At 34.5% G+C, this 21,291-nt stretch overlaps 1 protein-coding gene across 1 annotated transcript; it reads right to left on the reverse strand.

The window, feature by feature from the left end:
* Positions 1-282: 282 nt before the first annotated feature.
* On the reverse strand, positions 283-2,256 carry LOC108324882 (probable galacturonosyltransferase-like 7). The gene has a single exon (XM_017557818.2). The coding sequence runs from the start codon at positions 1,659-1,661 to the stop codon at positions 576-578; it is 1,086 nt and encodes a 361-aa protein (XP_017413307.1). The 5' UTR covers positions 1,662-2,256; the 3' UTR covers positions 283-575.
* Positions 2,257-21,291: the final 19,035 nt, after the last annotated feature.

Raw genomic sequence — 21,291 nt, forward strand, 5'->3', positions numbered from 1 at the left:
AACACAATCAGTGACTCATGAATTACGAGCGAATTCCCAAAAATAATCAAACGTGAACCAGACAGATATACAACACCACACCAGCCATCAAACAAATGAATCAAAATTAATAGTACGTAACGACTGTTGCAGTGATTTAAATGAAGGCATTAAAAAAAAGCACAATTAGTGCTCTCCACTTCAATTCCCAGTTCAATTGGGCACGGGACAGTCTCATCCCAACATTGCCCAACATTGCTGAAAAGTAATGTAAGCTAAACTTCAAGAAGGCACAAGAAGAAATAAAAGAACCACCCGTTTCTTTATTTTATCTTATTTATTTTCAGAGCACAACCCACAGAATAGAAGATAGTGTACGTAGAATACAAATGGCCTGAGAAACGAAGTCTAATAAAAATGGGTGAAGTAAAATATCTGATCTGTTGGTTCACAGTGAGGAGAGGAGAGGAGAGGAGCAGAGTAGAGAAGAGGGAACAAAATAATAATAGAAAAAATAGACCGAAATGAGAATTAAATTAAATGAAGAGAAGTGACAAAACAGTGGAGGGAATTTACCGGCGACTACCCTGCCTTAATCACTGTGAGTGTCCGTACAAATCATAAGGAGCCCAAAGTGCGTCAAGTGGACATGGCCGTCTAGAGTCCAATCGGAGCCAGGGCTTGCCACTTCCGGACCAATGCAACAGACTCACAGGCCCAGCGTGAAGGTCCCGGCAACTCCCCTTCACGTTATCACCACCCAACCCGTGCTGATTCCACCTGTGCTCAATGGGCCACACGTGTCCCGCGAACACCAGCAGAAACGGCGGCAGAGAACCCAGTTCGTAGATTCGGTCGCTCTTCTGTATCTCCATCCACTTCTCTATCCTTCTACTGTAACCGTGTTTCCGCCACCGCACCAGATCTATCACCATCACACCCGTGTTGAAGTAGCACAGTCTCCTCCCCATGAACACGCCCGCGAACCGAGCGTCCGACCAAAACCCCGCCGTAAAGTACTTGGTGAAGTTCGCGAGACAGTACTCGGGCGCGCCGATTGTTCTCGAATCTAAACTGGTGCTCCACAGTTTCGCAATGTCGTCTACCACAACTAGATCCGAATCTAGATATATAACCCTCTCCACGCAGCTCTCGAGAAGATCCGCGAGGTAATTTCTGGCGTAGTTGAGAGGTTGCTCCAGGGCTTGGCGCACCGAGGTTGAGATCAGGTTGCGCACGATCTCCGGATCGAAGTAATAGACCTTGAAGTTCAATTGCGGGAAGGTCGATTTGACAAGGGACTGTAGACTGGTCTCGGATACGAGGAAGTGGAAGAAAATGTTCTCCGGGCACTGAGAGTGTTGGAGAATGGAATGGACGGCGGCGATGGAGCCGCGGAGGTATTCGACATCGAGAGTGATGGCAACGTGGACTAGGGAGGGATCGCAGACGCTGGTATTTTCGGGAATGGAGGTCCGATTGGAGGCGCATTTGTCGGCATTGCGGAATGGGGCGGACCGGCGGAAGGAGAGTGGCGAGGTCTGGAGCGGGAGGCGGAGGACGTCGTCGAGGTGGGAGGAGCGGATGGCTTCGGCGGGATGAAAGGATTGGAGTGAGGGGGAGAGGAGAATAAGGAGCATTGCGGCGGAGAAAAAGCCCGAGAATCTCATGAGCCACAACATGTCCTTGGATGAGGAGAAGGGAGGAGATGACAGTTAGGGTTGGGTTTATGTTGGTAGAGTGGGAATGGGAATGGGAATCGGTGCCTTTCTCAATTGGAGAGTGGATGATGCCGTAGGGTCGAAGCGAGCGAGGAGAGAGAAGACGACGGAGAGGAATCCATGCTAAGGTGCGCACTGTTTCCTCTTCTTCCCTTCCTCTGCTTCTGTTTCTTCCCTCTCTTGATTCTCTTCAACCAATGTTCCTTTTCTTTTATAACAATAATAATAACAATATTGGAATTCGAAAGAAACCGGGTTAAGCACGTTGCAGCAGCACGGACGGAGCAGTACACAGGGGAGAGAGAAAGAGAGATATAGACGCACACACTCACTCTCTGCCACACTCACAGCTTGGCTTTTTTTTCTTTCTTTCCAGCTTACTTAGCTTAGCCTTTCGGATCACAATTTCCACCATAGAAATCTTTCACGGCCCCAGAACACAATTATACCTTTTAAGACGCCACATTTTTTATTTTATTCATTTTTTTTTCTAATCATAAAATTGGCAATGGAAAATAGTCCCTTGAGCTGTTCTTTCTGTGCTAGGACCAGCTCTCCCTCTGTTCTATCCTAACTCTCTATACTCTCACGCCACGTTTTACGTTTTTTATTATTCAAAATCTCACCTTATTCTTCAAATAAATCATAACCAAATAAAATTTTCAATTTTAATAACTCCTTTTAGCCTTTCAAACACACAAATTTTATGAACATCCATTAATAATAGACAATTTTTTTTATTTCATCACCTCTTTATGATAATATTATTTTTAATTGATATTTTAAAACTATATATGTCAACAATAAATTCTTTACGTAGTAAGTAAAATGTAATATAAATTTGGATGAGCAATTATTCATTTCCATCTTATTCTACCTCACTCTGAACTCTTGAGAAATATACAACTTTTCTATGATCTATTTACTGGGTTTTTCTTTTCTTCCTTTTCCGTGTTCTGGATATATCTAATGATTTTTGTAAAACTTATTTATAAAAACTACATGTAACACTAATAAGAACATGCTGTGATGGGACCTGTAAATGAAATAATCTCCTCATGCCACTTTAATATTAAAAAATCTGCACTCATTTCTTTTAAAAAATAAGATAACAACAAAATATTAAAAATTGTACATAGAAAATCTAATAAATATGGTAAGTGATATGGTTTAATAAGTTTTATTTAATTTTACTAATTTAAATGATTAAAGATATTTTAAGATATATTTATATATTAAAAATATATTGTCTTGATTATGTAATAATATTATTTAATTATAGGCTTAATACCTTATTTTGTTCCCAGTTTCGCTCGAAAATGTCAAATTAGTCCATCCTTTAAAAAGTGCGTCAATTACGTCCTTACTTAATAAAATGTACATCAATCAAATCTCTTCCGTTAAATCCGTACAAACGGCGTTAATTATTTTTCGAACAAAAAGTTAACGACGTTTCTGTGTACTTAACGGAAGGGACTTGATTGAGACAAATTTTAGTAAGTGGGGATACAATTGACACTTTTTTAAAAGGAGGGACTTAATTGACACAACTCAACAAAACTGGGGACAAAATAAGCTATTAAACCTTTAATTATATATTTAATATATTATTATTATTATTTAACTAATTACCATATGGTAATTTGTTATATTTTTTATATTATTTAATATTTTTTATTAATTTTATATAAGATTTATAAATCTTAGAAAAACATGCACATTCACTTAAATTCAGTTTTTGTTATTAAAAAATCCAAAGTCTCTTAGTACACATAAGAACTTTATAATTCACTCAAATTTTATTACTTGTCCAAAAGTATATCTCAAAATCTCGATAAAAATATTTGGCGTCTACTGTAGAGTCTCAGTAAAACTTTGTTTCAGCTTAGTGTTCTATGGTCACCAATCATAGTCAAACCCAAATCTCTTACAAAATGGAGTCTATTCCAATGTCAGTCCTTTAAAATCAAATGCAGACATTAATTTAACAAAATAAAGAGTAGTGTAAACACTATGACTCCGAACTCAAAGCCTAGCACATTCAACATCTGACAACCCTCCAAGCATTAAAAAACTAATCAGCCTGGAGAAAGGGAAGTCCCCTCCTCATCCTTGACAAAGGATCCCTCCACTGGTAGTACGGACATGGCACTTATTGGCCAGCAGGGATCCTCCATCAAAAGCATTAAGGAAAAGGTTGAACCTCTACACGATAAAAAAACCTGCATACAATAACAAAACATTTTTCCCCTTTGGACATGATAAAAAAATAAAGGATAAAAATAGAGAGAAATGAATGTAAAATGTAATTAATCATAATGCAATATATAACCAAACATGGTCTAGTATATATCCAAGCAATCCAACTAAAACATTACAAAAACATTCAAAATCCAAGGTTACTTTTACTCCCCTGACATGAAACCCTTATAGTGATAGAGAGGCCACTGAAGAGTGATGTTTTCACATATGAGTAATAAGGAAAGAAACATAAAATGTGATAGTCATGCAATGCATGTCATTATATAATATGATAATAGAGTAAAATGCAACATATGTGTATTTTTACTAGAAAAGTGTGTTTTGATGAAGAATGGATGTGGACCAAGCTTGAGGACCTGTAGAACGTGATGAAAATTAGTGAATGAGATTAGTGGTTATGTTTAAGGTCAGGTTTGACTTGTGGTTGAGGTTGAAGCATGAATGAGTGTTTGGGTGTACCTGAATATGAGATTGATGAGCATTAAAGTGGAGGATAGGTCTACTTGTTGTACCTAGTAAATCTTGAGTTTATCTACGAATAATGCTTCCTTTTGCCTTGTGTGCATAGAAAGGGTTGTTCGGGTATTGAACCTTTCTTATGTGGAGGTGATGGTGTTTTCTTTGTCCTTGTGTGTTGTTTCTCAATTGGATTGCGGGACTACTCAATCATATCTATAGGGAAGGCTACAAATTGATCTGTAGGAGCAACTACAGGGGGTGAGGTAGGGTATAGGAGTGAGACTAACTCTTTCCACTATGGTGTTCATGGTACGGTGATGCTATGGTAATGGCGGTGTATCTATGATGATGATCATGGTATTAGAGATGCTCTATGTGATGTTATGTTGATATGGTGTTATTATATTGGTTATAGTAAGTAGTTAGCATAGGTGTTAATGTGTGGATAGACAAGGGTCTATGCATGAAATGTTACTAATGACATCAAGGGTCAATGAATTAAGGATTGAGAATTGAAGATCGAGGATCGTGGATTGAGAATTGAGTAATTCATTATGATTAAGTTGTTATACTAGAGGATTGAGAATCTTATTGTTGTTACTATTGGGTATGGGCTGGTTGTTTATAGTTGATATATTTCGTGTCTTATTTCCTATTATTATTATAATTGTTTTATCAGTAGTTTATTCATACATGTTTGTGTTTCTGTGTTGTGAATGAAATTATCGGTGATGATCGTATAATGTGTTATACGTGAGTAGATGATGTTGTAAATGATGCTAAAGCACGATAGATTCGAGAGATAACGAGGAACAGACTTGGAATTTCTAATGAAAGCTATTTTTTTAAATTTAAGACAAAGTAGTTGTAGTTATTTTAATTCACTCGTTATTTCTGTTATTTGAATAATGTAATTGGACAAGTCTTTTAGAACTCATATACTTCAAATAAATTATGCATGTTTAAATGTTATGGTTTTGAAAAAAATACTTTTCTACGCTATGATAGAAAGTTGAAAATTACGGTTTTTGAATAACTTGTGACACCTTGAAAATTGGGACATTATATACAATTAGTTAGTTGTTCAAATTTACTCACGAATTTATTTTGTCCATAAAATTTCGTCGTTAATTTCAAGAATTTTTAAGTGATCTTCTATTTCCTACAAATTTGTTGTTAGACTTATTTTTATGTTTAAGAAATTTTAAGAATCGTTTTACCATTAGATTTAATGCTTCGCTGTTAGAATTCTCATCATCTTCATCATTCATAGATTTAGCTTTGATCATGAATGTCCCACATCAGTTTTTGTAGAAGTCTTCAAAACTACCTTTTATCTTCTATCTCCTCCTCCTTCTTCTTCTTATAATTATTCAATGCATAAAAAAAACTCATCATATTTTTCTTGTATGCTATAGTTAAAAGTACTTATCTTGCTTTCTTGGAACTTAATATCAACCATGAAGCATGTGTTGATATTTATATTGTTGTTGCTACTTTCTGATTTGTTATGATTAGATTCTTCAATGCTTTCATGAGCTTTCACCAATATTTAACATATTTCTTTTGCATTCCTACATGTATAAACTTGGTAGAATTCCTCTATGGTGAGTGTTGATGAGATTATGTATCTAGCTCTAGCATTATACTACCCTTTCTTGCTTTCATCCTTAGTCCAAAAGTTGAAGTCTTTTTCAACATGCACATTGTCAATTATATGCATAAGAATATATGGTCTATTTATCACAGCATCCCACACACCTCTATCAATTGATTCAAGAAAGGTTTTTATTCTAATTTTTCAAAATGAATAACTTTCTTCAGCAAATAAGTGTGGTCTATCTATGGATGCCCTTTCAACAAATGATTGAGAGATATTAGTCATAACAAGATCTTTTAATCGATTAATTTTTGAATAACTAGCTCTAATGCCAATTGTTAAAATATGTACAACTAATATTCTCAACCAAGAAGGGGTGAATTGATTCTTTTTCCAAAACTAATTTCTATTGATGTTTTAAAGCAATTTTGAAAACTTTGTTTTAATCAATTAACAAGATTTGTATGAGATGCATTATTAAGATCCAAAACAATCACAAAGAAAGACAAGAAATATATTTATATTGATTCGATTATAACAAATTTACATCACTTTTTCTAACAACCTTAGCTAGAAATTCCATTAAGTTTCAAATTATAAGTACCTCTACATAATCCTAAAACCAAGATCTAAGTAAAACATTAAGTTTCACACGATTACATAACCTTACAAAAAAAAATAGATAATGTTTTACACAATCACCCCAACCTCTTACACAAAGATAAATTACAACATAAAAAATAAAATTACAAAATAAAAATATAAGAAAGATATTATATATATATATATATATATATATATATATATATATATATATATATATATATTACACTCAAAACCTATAATAATAAAGAAATTCTTCAATCTTTTAATATTTTTGAAAAATATCATCGTTTTCTCTCCTGCCACTTATACATCATAAAAAAAGTAACTAATTAAATATTCTTATTCACATGATAACATATTCTACCAACTTTAAAACTACAATAATAAGTTAAAACTACAATAATAAGTGACTTTTATCCTAACATTCACAATAGACCTACGGTGGTATTCAACATTCTCAAATCATAAAAAAAAAAAAAATCAACTTCCTAATTTGCTACATGTGCAAACCTAGACATTTAATTTCAAATCCACACAATTCTTATATCCAACAGAAAAGTCCATTAATAATAACTTCACTTATCTCAAAGTGCGTTGTATTTCAAACAAAAATTAAGAGATGGAGAAATACCCAAATTGTAACATAATCAACTACAATCAAATTTCAGTCAAGAACTAAATTGTTTGAAAAAAAACACTTTCCTCAACCAACTAAAATGATAATGATTTTAAATAATAATACTTAAAATATTTTAAAAAAATACTTACTCAAAATTGAAGTTTGTTCAAATAGGATTGAATATTGACTCATCAACTACTAAAAAATCATGTGATTTTAAAAAGAAATGAGAATTAAGATAAAAAAAACTTAAAAAAGTGGAAGAGAAGGATGACTAGAAAAAGAAAGTATTGTAAGAAAAGAAAAAAAAATATACATATTCTTATTGTCTTGGTAACTCAAATGAATAATATTATTAGAAATCATAAAAATACATAAATTTAATAAGAAATTATGAAAGATGATACTTGGAAAAGTCTTTCTAAATGACTATGATAAATATTTATTTATTGAAATGGTCTTAAATGTGTAATTAAAGGGTATTGAATGGAGGATTCACATGTGAGACATTACTTAAGTCATCAATCAAATTATACGAGGATTATGATAGTACCTTCAACGAAAAAGAATGTAAGACTATAAATTTATAAATCTTGTTATACTAAGACAATAAGTTTATAAAAAAAAAATTATCTCAATTTTCTCATTTATCAAAGTAAATTTACATTTTGAATCTTTTAACCGTGATTATGGACACATTTTAGTGAAAGCAGTATTGGTATTGTAATGCCCATCCTATCACACGCGTTTGTATATTCAAGAAGCTTTTTCCAATCTCTCCCATTTTCATAGCTGCAAGTTTCATGGAGGTTGAGTAGAAAACCAGAAAAGTTGTAAGTGTTGGCTGGCCTTGCAGTACAATATTTGTTTATTTATTCCAAAAAAAGATCCCATTTTTCCGGAGTCACAATCTCAACTTTCATCTCAGCCTAATACTTATAGGAGGATTAGAAAAATATTTTATTCAAGATAAATAGAGTAAAAGTAAAATGTGAGGCATTGAGAAAGAAAAATATTTTTGAAAAAAAAAAGGGTGTAAATAGAATAATTTACGAATAAACAAAATCGGTGGTTGGTGGAGAAGAGGGTCCTCAGAATCTAAACGGTGTTGTCGCAAGCAGTGTCGTTTAGGTGTTATTTACAACACATTTAAAACGAAACTCAGCCAATCCAACGCTGAGTCGGTGGCCATGAAAAATATCACAAGGATGTGGATTCTAGTACACATATTTACACTCAGAGAAGATAACAAAAGCCGAAAAACCAAGATCTCTCAACTTTGACTATTTGCGTAATACTCGTATCGAATCGGTAAAACGGGGTGTTGAAAGCAAATGAGGCCAAAAAAATTGAAACATAGATAAGTATGACAAGAACAAATGCAAATCGTATAGCAGCTTCTCTGTTTCTAAAATTGGTATGTCTTTTGCTTCGGGACGCAATATTGTACTGCAAGTTATAATACTTCCTACTCATATCAATGTAATGAGATATATAATAATTTACGATTTTTTTTCTTTTGGTATTAGTGGTGGTTTAGAAGGGGAGAACAAGTTAACTGATTTAGAAGGGGAGAACAAGTTAACTGTTTAAAACAGATATCAATCTACTGTATGGTTTGGTATGTACCAAGTGGTCTGGTCAAAGGGTCGACCACTCAGATCGTTTTCTCAGGTCATTCATTTAGGTTGTCCATTCCGGCAGTCCACCCAGGACGTCCACCTAGATAGTCTTTCTAGGCTATTCACCCATGTCGTCCACCCACCTAGGTTGTCATCTCAAGCCCTCCTTCTAGGTCGTCCTCCCAAGTCATCCATCAGGCCATGCCCAATATAACTTAATTAGATTATTAGTGGTAATTACTCATTAGGCTTTTAATGTAGATTAAAGTATTATTGAGTTGTCATTAGGCTCATGAAAGGTAAAAGTCCATCACAACTAATATAAATAAGGTTTAATGTTTTGGTAGGTCCCATTTTTCGTCAAGAATCTCAAATAGGTCCCCTACTTATTCGGTGTCTCAATTGAGTTCTTATTTTTGTAAAATTGAAAGAAAGAGGTTTGCTGTCAAATTGGACAAATGTCGTTTAAGAGGCTCTTACATGGCATGGTGACAGTATTTTCGCCTAAGCTAAACCTTCTCGCTTAGGCGAGATATGCACTAACATTTTCGCTTAAGCTAAACTAAGTTGCCTTGACGAGATTTAGGCTAAAACTTGGGGTGCCCACTGGAACATTTTCGCTTACACGAAACTTTGCTCGCTTGGGCGACAATGTCCTGCAACTGAGGTTGAGCCACTAGAGCTTTTTCGCTTAGGCGAAACTTGGGTCGCCTAGGCGAATCCTTTTAAAGTTGTTGCCTCGTCAATCTAGCTTAAGCGAAAAATTTTAGCTTAAGCGAGACCACGCGACCCTGTGTTAAAACTCATAAAAGGAAGGAGTGATTCATAACTACTTTCTTTCCAACACAGTGCTTTCTTTCCTCAAATTATAGGAGGCGAGGTATGAAGAGATAAAACACTAGTACTTTACCACAGAAAGAAAAGTGGTTTTGCTTCCATAGGAATATGATCCCTTCTTGATTAGGATTCCTACTTTTTGATATACCATTAACATCATTGCTGGTATTGAGGTACGGTAGCTCATTTTCATGGATTAGATAATAGAATGTACTTTGATGAAATTCGACTCTAAAACAGCTACCAAGAGAGTCAAACAGTAGATTGAATATAACACAACTTCATTCATTCAAGATAGTCAAATACATTGTTATTTGAGTTTTCATTCACAAACTCACTTTAACATCATCTATTGCATCTTAACAAAATGAATATATCAGCAAAACTTGTGTTTCAGTTTTCTGCATATCTCACCCAGGCGAGAAGGTTTAGCTTAAGCAAAAATACTGTCAGCATGTCACATCAGGGCCTCTTAAACGGGGTTTGGACAATTTGACGACAAGCCTCTATTTGTTTCAATTTTTCAAAAATAAAGACCAAATTGAGACAACAAATAACTAGGGGATCTATTTGAGATTCTGGATAAAAAAAAGGACATACCGAAACATTAAACCTATAAATAAAGGTCTCAGGTATGACTTTAGAATCGTTATGCACAATATATGCATCACTTGTTGTGCTAACCGTTCAGTTATATTACTTACTTGAGCGTTGGAATGCCTTTGATAGGTACCCATCCACACGACTTGGACAAGAAGGATGGAGAGCGAACCACGTAACTTGGATGATAGAGAACTACTAGGGAGCCCATCCGGTCTTCAAGATAACGTAGAGTGTTTTGAGTAAGAGACTTTAACCTCATACCTGAAATATTTTGGCACCCACAATGAGGCCTAGCAAGTATCCCTATTGTAGCCATAAGGAACCAGTGAGTGGTGCTTTAAAGGACCTTAATTGCCCAACCATTCGACCTCAACATTTATGCTCAGTATCAACTTGCTCGAACCACTCGGCCAAACATGGCCTCAACTGCTCAACCAATCATGGCCTCAATCGTTCGGCCGTACCTTGGCCTCAACTACTCAGTCAACCATTGCCTCACAAGTACTTGGTCAAACTTTGCTCCAACTGTTTGGCCTTAACTGTTCGGCCATACATTGGCCTCAATTGCTCGACCAACCACGGCCTCACGGGTACTTGGCCAAGCTTAGCCTAACTGTTTGGCCTTAACCATTCAGCCTCAATCGTTCGGCCATACCTTGGCCTCAACTACTTGGCCAACCACGGTCTCACAAGTACTTGGCCAAACTTGGCCTCAACTGTTCGACCAACCATGGCCTCAGAGGTACTTGGCCAACCATGGCCTCAATTGTTGGGCCATACCTTGGCCTCAACTGCTCGGTCAACCATGGCCTCACAAGTACTTGGCCAAACTTGGCTTCAACTATTCGGCCTCAACCATTTAGCCTTAATCGTTCGGTCATGCCTTAATCTCAACTGCTCTGCCAACCATTACGTCACAAGTACTCGACCAACCATGGCTTCACAAGTACTCGGCCAACAATGGTCTAAACCGTTCAGTGATACCTTGGCCTCAACTGCTCGGTCAACCATGGCCTCAGGTACTTGGCCAAACTTGGCCTCAATTGTTTGGCCTCAACCATTTGACCATACCTTGGCCTCAATTATTCGGTCATCCCTAACCTCACAAGTACTCGGTCAATTATGGCCTCAACCTTTCGATCATACCTTAGCCTCAACTACTCGCCCAATCATGGTCTCACAAGTACTCGGTCAACCATGGTCTGAACCATTCGGCCATACAATGGCCTCAACTGCTCGGCCAACTATGGCCTCACACGTACTTGGCCAAGATTGGCCTTAACTGTTCGACCTCAATCGTTCGGTCATACCTTGGCCTCAACTACTCAGCCAACCATGGCCTCAACTGTTCGACCATACCTTGGCCTCAACTACTCGGTCAACCATGGCCTCACAAGTACTCAGCCAACATGGCCTCAACCGTTCGACCATACCTTGGCCTCAACCATTCGACCTCAATTGTTCAGCCATACCTTGGCCTCAACTGTTCGGCCTCAACCGTTCTACCTTACCTTGGCCTCAATTGTTTAGCCACCCAAGGTCTCAAAAGAATCTCGGTCGGCCTCACCAAAGGTCGGTGATAGTGGATTGTCACTAAAGAAATCTCGGCCGACCTCATCGAAGGTCGGCAACCGTGGATCTTCACCAAAGGAATCACGACCAATCTCACCGAAGGTCAACAACCATGGATCTTCACCAAAGGAATATCGACTGGCCTCACTAAAGATCGGCGACCGTGGATCTTCACCAAAGGAATCTCGATCGGCTTCACCGAAGATCGGTGACTGTGGATCTTCACCAAAGGAGTCTTAATTGGGCTCACTGAAATTTGATTACCGTCGATCTCCACGACATGTCACTTAAGTAGGATCAATAGCCTATCCGGCTCGACCGTCAAAGGCACGACCCATTTTAGTCTTTCAACCACTCACCTTAATCAACGAACAAAGAGGGCACAAAGACAAAGGCCAACCAGAGAACTCGTCCTTATCAAGAATGTGTAGAACCCCTTCGTAGAATAACATCATGCACGGGCTTGGGGGGCTTGTGTACCGTACGGTCTGGTGTGTATCATACAGTATGACCGAGGGGCCAAGTAGCACTTTGGCCCAACACCTAGGCCAACCACCCAGACCGCCCCCATAGGTCGTCCACCCAGGCTGTCCACCAAAATGGTCCTCTCATGCCGTCCACCTAGGCCGTCTTCCCAAGTCATCCATCCACCCAAGCTGTCCTCCCAAGCCATCCTCTAAGGTCGTCCTCCCGGGTCATCCACCCAAGCCTAGGCCATGCCCAATATGACCTAACAATATGGTCAGATTATCAACATTAATGAATCATTAAGCCCCTAATGTAGATTAAGGTGTTATTGAGCTGTCATTAGGTCTGCGAAAGGTAAAAGCCCATCACAACTAGTATAAATAAAGGTCTCAAGTATGACTTTAGGATCATTATGCACAATATATGCATCACTCGTTGTGCTAACCGTTCAGTTATATTACTGACTTGAACATTAGAGTGTCTTTGACAAGTATCCATCTACAGGACTTAGACAAGAAAGAGGGAAAGCGAACAACATAACTTGGATGATGAAGAACCACTAGAGAGTCTGTTTGGTCGTCAAGATAATTTGAAGTGTTTTGAGTAAGAGATGTCAACCTCATACCCAAACACAACAAAATTTATTAGTATTTTGTGATTAATTAATTAAAAATAATGCGCGTCCTGAAGAAGGATGATTTATGTTTCTTGAAAAAGTTTGCAAAAAAGTGTAGAAATATAAAGTAAACTTTATTAAAAGGAAAATAAATGAGATTTCTGTTTTTGATAAATTATCAAATACTAAGAGAAGAGTTGTTTATTGTAACATTCCATAATCTCAAACTTGATAATTCATAATTTATATATTGTAGCATTACATTTAAGGTAACATCCCATAATCTCACACTTGATAATTCATAGTTGATATATATATATATATATATATATATATATATATATATATATGTTTTAAACTTAGATTTCAACTACAAACTCATAAATATAACTCGAATTCTTCTAATTTATTCTTTTATCTCTTTCTTCATTGGCACTGAATCAGACGACATTCCTTCATCTGCTCCCGTATAACGAATTATACGATCATCGCACATACACAAACACAAACAAGTAGGGTGAGCTAACATGCAACAAATCATTTATAAAACATGCATAATTACTTTGATACACTCAACAAACCTCATATAATAATTATGTCAGACACCCTCATACCATCATACAACAATCGCACCATAGATACTCATCCCATCATACTACAATCCCTAATAGACACTCATCCCACAATACCCAATAGACACTCATCCCACAATACCCAATAGACACTTATCCCACAATACTCAATAAACACTCATTCCACAATACCCAATAGACACTCATCCCACAATACCCAATAGACACTTATCCCACAATACTCAATAGACACTCATTCCATAATACCCAATAGACACTCATTTGGATGATACGTTGATGAGCGGTCACGGGAGGTTATGCACCTGTGATGACTTCTACTTCTTCTTACAAATACACTTCCAAAATACTCCATACCATCCACAAGGTTAGTCCTCAACACTATGTCCAAAATCGGCACATAGACCAGGACCTCCTGCCCCTCTCACCACATAATTCATCCTTCTCTACTTGAGACTAAATGATTATTAGAGTATCAGGATAACCTCCAACAACAGGACCCTCAACATCAACATATACACAAATATCATATCATTACAGAATCTCTCCACGAGACTCATACCATGCTCATATTCTTCAACTCATATTATACCATTACAAAATCTCCCCATAATACTCATATCATGTTCAGATGCATAAATTCAAATCCAATATAATAAAATACAATCATCACAAAAATCATACAAAATGAATATATCACAAAATAAATTAACAATACTAAAATATCACCATAAATGGTCACCGGAGAAGAATCAAATGTTTGACGAATCAAACTCACCATAAACGCCAGTACATATGACTAGTCACAACTTACTGGATTTGACCAGGGATGCTCTATGATCAGGGATGTACCAACTCCGGTTTTTAAGATTCCTCTATCCTACCATCACAATTATAATTCATAATTCCATATCTACCACAATAACATGAGTTCATCAGAAATTTTCATTCCAACAAGATATATTGCACAATAATTTAACAGTACATAATCTGTTCAACAAGATTTAAGTTAAAAACTTGTCGAGTAGACTTCCAGGAAAGAGAGGTGTGTCACAATGGACAACTTAAGTACCAAGTCTTTCCTTAGCCAAAGTGTTCCACAACTAGTTTTAACAAATTTCTTATTTACAGATTCAAAACAACAACATATAATATTAACACAGAAATTCAATATAGATAGATATATAACAAGCACCTATGTTTTTCATTAACAGTATTCACACAGAATTTCAAGACATGAATAGTAATAAAACAATACTAAATCATAATATAAAAGCTTAGAAATGTTAGCTCCCCTACCTCTATTCCAGACTTAATCTCTTGCTCAGAATTTGTTTTCCCGAAAACCCTCCAAAACTTCTACTCTTCTTGCAACTAAAAGTTTCTTCCTAACTCTTTCTTCTCTATTTCTCAAGATTTCTCACTTGATTCTTCCTCTCTTTGCGCAGAATAATCTCCCCTCTCATGGCTATTTATAGTTCAAAAATTTTACTATTTAACAATTTTTTAATATTATTTAGTATTTTAATATTATTTTATTATATTAATATTTTAATCACCACTTGACATATCCGATCCCTCAATACGTGGAGTGCTTATCCACTATCATTATTTTAGTTTTTTTTTTAAAACAAAAAGGTAGAAAAGAGTTTGAACCCATGTTCTTGAAATCACCACAATTTTCTACCATTTAAGCTACCAAAATTTATTATTTAGCTTTCTACATTTTATTTTTACATAAACTTATTAATTATATTTTTCATTCACAAAAAAATTTATTACTACTAGTAATAAAATTGTTACTATTAAGGTAATATTTTTCATGAGTCTTACATTTATCAGAAAATTCAGTTTATTAAAGATTAGGAGTATTAACGGATTGGGTTTTATAAGATTTGGACAAACGTATTATTCAATCTATTTAAAAATATTGGGTTGGGTTAGATTGGATTTTTGTTTCTTTTTTATGATAGTAATCTAACCAACTCATTGTTAAGAAGGTTTAATTAGGTTGGGTTAATTGGACTAAAATTTTAAAAAGAATATTTTTTTTCTAAAACATCATAATTTTTAAGTATTAATCTAATTAAAAAAATTATTTTCACTAACTATTTTTTGTTTATATTTTTCCATTAAGTTCTTACAATTTTTTTTTCTTATGTGATATGGTTATTATATTGTCTCATTATACTATTTACTTGTACTTATGTATTTAAAAAATGTAAAATTATGTGAATAATATAAAATAATATTTTGATTAATGTAAAACAATAAATAATTTTTATTGTTTTCGTTAAACTGCATTTGATAACAAAGTTGTCATATTTTGATGAAAGTGTCATAGTTAGTTATCCAACATGTTTTTAACGAAAACAATACAAGTTACAAGTAGTTTTACATTAATTTTAATATCATTTTATATTAATTACAAAACTTCAATTTTTTTAATATATAGAGACAAATAAAATGACGGAACACAGTAACAATCACCTCACCCAGTTAATAGAAAAATTAAATGACAGAAACTTAATTGAAAAATTTGAACATTTTAAATCTTTAATAAACTAATGAAATTTAATAAAAACTTAATTAAAAATAACAAAATTTATCAAATATTTTATACTTTATTAATCCTAAATTCTTACATTTTATTATTCTTACTTTCGTTAAATCTTTCTTATTAAATTTTATTAAATGTGTTCTTAAACTTTAATCCCAACACCTTTTGTCGTTATTTTACTAAGATAATAAAGAGGAAATGAAATTGACAATGTATTCTAGGGCTTGAAAACACCTTTTTATGATCATATATAATAAAATTATAATATAATGAGAAGAGGGAAAATTCAAGATCAAAAGTTTGAACTAAAAACATAGGTACAAATTTGGATATAACTAATAGTTTTCAATACAACTACTTTCCACATTAATTTAATACTTATTTTAACACTTTCTCTCAAATTAGACTAGACAAATTATGTATCATATTTGAAACAAATTAACTCAATTTAAAGTTTTCTCCAAGTTTTAGTTAGATAACTTATTTGAACAAATAAACAAATATGTATATATATATATATATATATATATATATATATATATATATATATATATATATATATATATATATATATATGGGGAAGAGAACCTCTTATAAAGGTTAAGAATTAGTCACATTCCTTGTAATTTGTTTTATGCAAAATCAACCTAAAACTCAATGCTAGACAAGATCAACACCATAATATCTAAAAGTTCTAACATAAAATCATTTAAAAAGTTGAATATCATTTTTAAAATATATCAAATTTTAAATTTTAAATACACAAACAGTAATTTTAATTTATCCCATAATTGAATTACTAATCAATTCATATAATAAAAAATATGTAATGGATCACAATTCCAAAAGTTACTTAAATGATTACATATCTTTAAAATGTTCTCGCTTATAACAGCTCAATCTTTATATTTATTTTAATGAAAATAAATTAGTACTACATCGCTTCAAAAATAATTATTTATCCAAGAATTTAATTTTATTAAAATTGTATTTTCATAATCATCAATTTTTGACCTCTCAGTTGAAAATATTTATAATTTTAAGATTTAAACCGAGATTTCTTTTTATAAACAACTAGTCATATAAGTGTATTCTACTTCAATTTCAAATTCAACCCTAAATCTATTTTTATATAACTGATTAACCGAAGGTAATAGTTAGACTAATTGATTTTTAATTTTAGAGATTACTTTAAAATTTCAATTATTTTAAGGAGAATATTGATAATTCTATTTAAAAATAAATAATTAACAAGAATTCTTCAATTAATTTATTTGAATTTCCCTTTCCTTAATTGTTTTTTTAAGTTACTCTAAAAAGTTAAAATTACAATTAATTACCTGAAAGTATTTTTTTTAGAAAAAGAGTGAGAAATTTAAAATTCAGTCTTTAATAATTTGTGCCTCACCTGTGCAACAAGTTACAGGTTGGCATCCACTTCTGTCTATTAATGTGATGTGAAACCATGTGCTTCACACTCCTATCCTCAGAGAATCTAGCTTTTGCTTCCTTGCCTAGTAACGTACGGCACGTATTCCCTTCTGTAATAAATATCATCAATTATTATTTAAAACGTACAACATATCCCAAAACCTGCACAGTTTTGGCGCCAAACATGTCTCATCTCATGTACATACGAGGGTGGTATGCCACTACATTGAAAATTTGTTGTGCTGTCCAAATATGTTCTTTACCTTTGATTTTGTTTTTCATTTCATACACAGCTACTTTTAAATTCATATGTACGTAAAATTTGATATTTATTTGTATATTTATTCGTGTAAAACCCCAAAAAATAATATTTTAGAAATAGTGGTATTTTAAAAATAATAAAACTCGGTTATTTTAATATTAAATTTATTTATAAATAATTATGTTATAAACGAGTTTTATTATTTTAAAATGTACTATTTTTTAAATAATCACTTTTTAGAGTTTTCTATCTTCTCTTTAAGAGTTCTAGCTTTTGAGTCATCTCTTTGACGATCAGAAGGTACCTAATCGATCAGAGCAATGATGTCTACGTTTTTATCCGATCAGTTTCTTCGATAAAGTAAGTAAGTTTCGACTCTTTTTTTCCCTTATGTTCCCAAATCTATCTTAGAATTATATCTAGTATTGATGCATGTGTAATCATGCCTCTCCTACTTGTTCTTAGTTCATCTAGAGTTCTAAGGACTCTGTCCGTTTTCAATTTGGTGTTTCGTAGATTCGTCTAGGTATTTCCTTGCGATTCAAGTAATCGATGGAGCGTTCTTAGAGTTGGAAAGTTTCTTTGAGAGGTAAGGGAAGCTAGTGTGTGTCTTTAAATTTGATAATAATGTGTGAAATTGTAACTGTTGGTATGTATGTTATTGTATAATGTTGGCTATGTCTAAAATGATTGTTTTAATGTTAATTGTGTTTGACTAAGAATAAGGAATGGTATGATGCTTTATACTTTGTATGAATTCTGTGTGAAATTAGAGTAACTTTGTGATTGCAGTTAGTATGATTCTGTTGGTGTTAAATTCGGTTAAAATGTTAAGAGTAAAGGTGGGAGTAGAGTTATTGGTCAATTTGGTCTAAAATGGAGGTTTGAGAGGTGATTTTCTAAAATACTAGTCTAAAGTGAGAATTTGTGATTCAAGGAAGTTAATTTGATCATTTGTAACTTGATGGAGATGAGAATTAGTTGATAGGTGTGTTAGTTTGGAGTAGTAGTCATTTTGGAGTATTTTTACAAAGTTGTTTAAGTATATTTTAGGGGTTTGAACTGGTGAGATTTTGAATTTTAGGTCCTATGTATAAATGATCATTTTGGAGGGTGTTAGTAAGTCATTTGGGACTTGTTGGAGTCCCTAAGTTGTTTAAAAATAAGCTATAACTGGTAGAATTCAATTTGGGTCTATAAAGTGAGGTTTTGGTTAATTTTAGATTGAAATCTTGTGGTTAATTAGTTTAAAAGGAGTTTAGGTTGGTTTAGATATGTTTGGTTAGGTCAATTTTCAGTTTAGAATACAATCTAGAGGTGCTAGAAGTTGGAAAAGATGCATATGATAGGTCATGAGTGGTTGAGGAGTGCAAATTAGACAGTTTTGGCACAACAGAATTATGCAATCTTGTTGATCGAGTGTATGTCCGCTGAGCGATCAGAACACTTCTAGTTGAGCAAGAGTGGTCGTTGAGCAAGAGGTGAGTGAGGCCCACTGTTTCTGTTTTCGCACAACGAATCTTGGCGGTTGAGCAAATGGGATGGCAAACACTTTTAGCTGAGCGAGCATAATTGGTGGCTGAGCGAAAATATCAAATTTTCAACTAAGTTTTTATATATTTTCTTAAAGTGTGTGCAATGTATGTAAGTGTTTGAATGATTGGTTTCTATTACTTGTTGTGGAGTATGAATTGATTTGTAATATGAATTGGAAACAAGATTATATATATATATATATATATATATATATATATATATATATATATATCATTATGAGAGGGATATGATGATGATGATGAATATGTGGTTGATTATGTGAATGGTATTGATGGACGTAATTCCATGACTCGTGGAGAGGTTACATGGTGGTGCCTTGTAGTGTTATTTGTACGAATGGATGGAGTTAATACGAAGGTTTATCCTGACGCTCTCAATAACCACAATCTCAAGTAGAGATGGATCATTATGTGGTGGAGAGTAGTAGGAGGTCCTAGTCTATGGTCATTGATCAGGCATATAGATTTTAACGGACTAAGGCATCGGTTCCAATTGAACTGAGACATATAATTTCACAAGAATTACGAAATTGTCACCGCGATTTGATACATTTCAATTTTTTTGAAACCGAAGTGTAATGTGCGAGTTAAAAACCTCTTTTTTACTAGTGTGTGTGTATATATATATATATATATATACATATACATATATATATATATATGTATATATATATATATATGAACAAAATTGTATAATATATATTGCAAGATTCATCCAATCAGTAAATGAACAAATTTGTTCAGTGTGTATTAATATACCAGTGTAATTTGTGTGTAGAAAGACTTGTGTAATCAATAAATGACTCGTCTAATGTGTATTGTTAAATTTTTTTGGTTTAATACATCATTTGGTCCCTACGATTAGGGGTTTGGTTCAAAGTAATCCTACCTTTTAAAAAAGTTCAGTAAGCTCCCATATTTTGTTAAAAAATGTTCAATCCGGTCCTTTTCGCTCACGTCGTTAAAAATATAACGTTGCAAATGCCACCGTGGCATCTCATAAGCACGTGGTACACGTTAATAGGTAGACTTAAATGATTTTTTAATTTAAAAAAAAAGTCTCTGCCACGTCATCATCACCATCTCCAGACAAACCCTAATTTTTCTCCAAGAAACCCTAGCCGTCGCACCATCCAGCGCCGTCACCGCCGTCCTCGCCGGCAGCCATCCTCTCCAACGCATCACACGCCACCACCAAAGCTATGCGACGAGAACGCGAGAAACCCTAGGTCTCCACGGTTTGCTTACAGGTCTGATTGTGGTTGCAGGTGGAGCTAAGAAGCGGCGCGTTAGTGGTGGAGAAGAGTGGCGATTCGCGATCTGCAGCAGCTGGCGATTTGGCTGGTGGTTAGTGGTGAACGATTCTGTGGTGGAGATTGGACGACAGTACCACTGGCGCGACAACGATTTGGCTTGTTCGAGGGTGAAAATGGTGAAGATTGGTGGTCGCGGCATAGCAAGGGATCGCGTTGGGTGGTGGCGCGAGAACGAAGGTGAGATGCGAAGGTGATGGAGGTGGAACAGAAGGGAGAAGACGCTTTGGTGGTGGCGCGTGATGTGTTGGAGAGGACGGCTGCCGGAAAGGATGGCGGTGACGCCGCTGAATGGTGCGGCGGCTAGGGTTTCTTGGAGAGAAATTAGGGTTTGTCTAGAGATGGTGATGATGACGTGGCAAGGACTTTTTCAAACTTTTTTAAATTAAAAAATCATTTAAGTCCACCTATTAACGTGTACCATGTGCTTATGAGATGCCACGGTGGCATTTGCACCATTATGTTTTTAATGGCGTGAGCGGAAAGGACCGGATTGAACATTTTTTAACGAAATATGAGGTCTTACTAAAATTTTTTAAAAGGTAGGATTACTTTGAACCAAACCCCTAAAAGTAGGGACCAAATGATGTATTAAACCAACTTGTTTAATAAATA

This window comes from Vigna angularis, chromosome 3, assembly GCF_016808095.1.
Source record: "Vigna angularis cultivar LongXiaoDou No.4 chromosome 3, ASM1680809v1, whole genome shotgun sequence".
Classification (NCBI taxonomy): domain Eukaryota; kingdom Viridiplantae; phylum Streptophyta; class Magnoliopsida; order Fabales; family Fabaceae; genus Vigna; species Vigna angularis.

What these genes read in the sequence shown, in the direction of transcription:
- LOC108324882 (XM_017557818.2), bottom strand. Translation starts at nt 1,661, where the DNA reads ATGTTGTGGCTCATGAGATTCTCGGGCTTTTTCTCCGCCGCAATGCTC.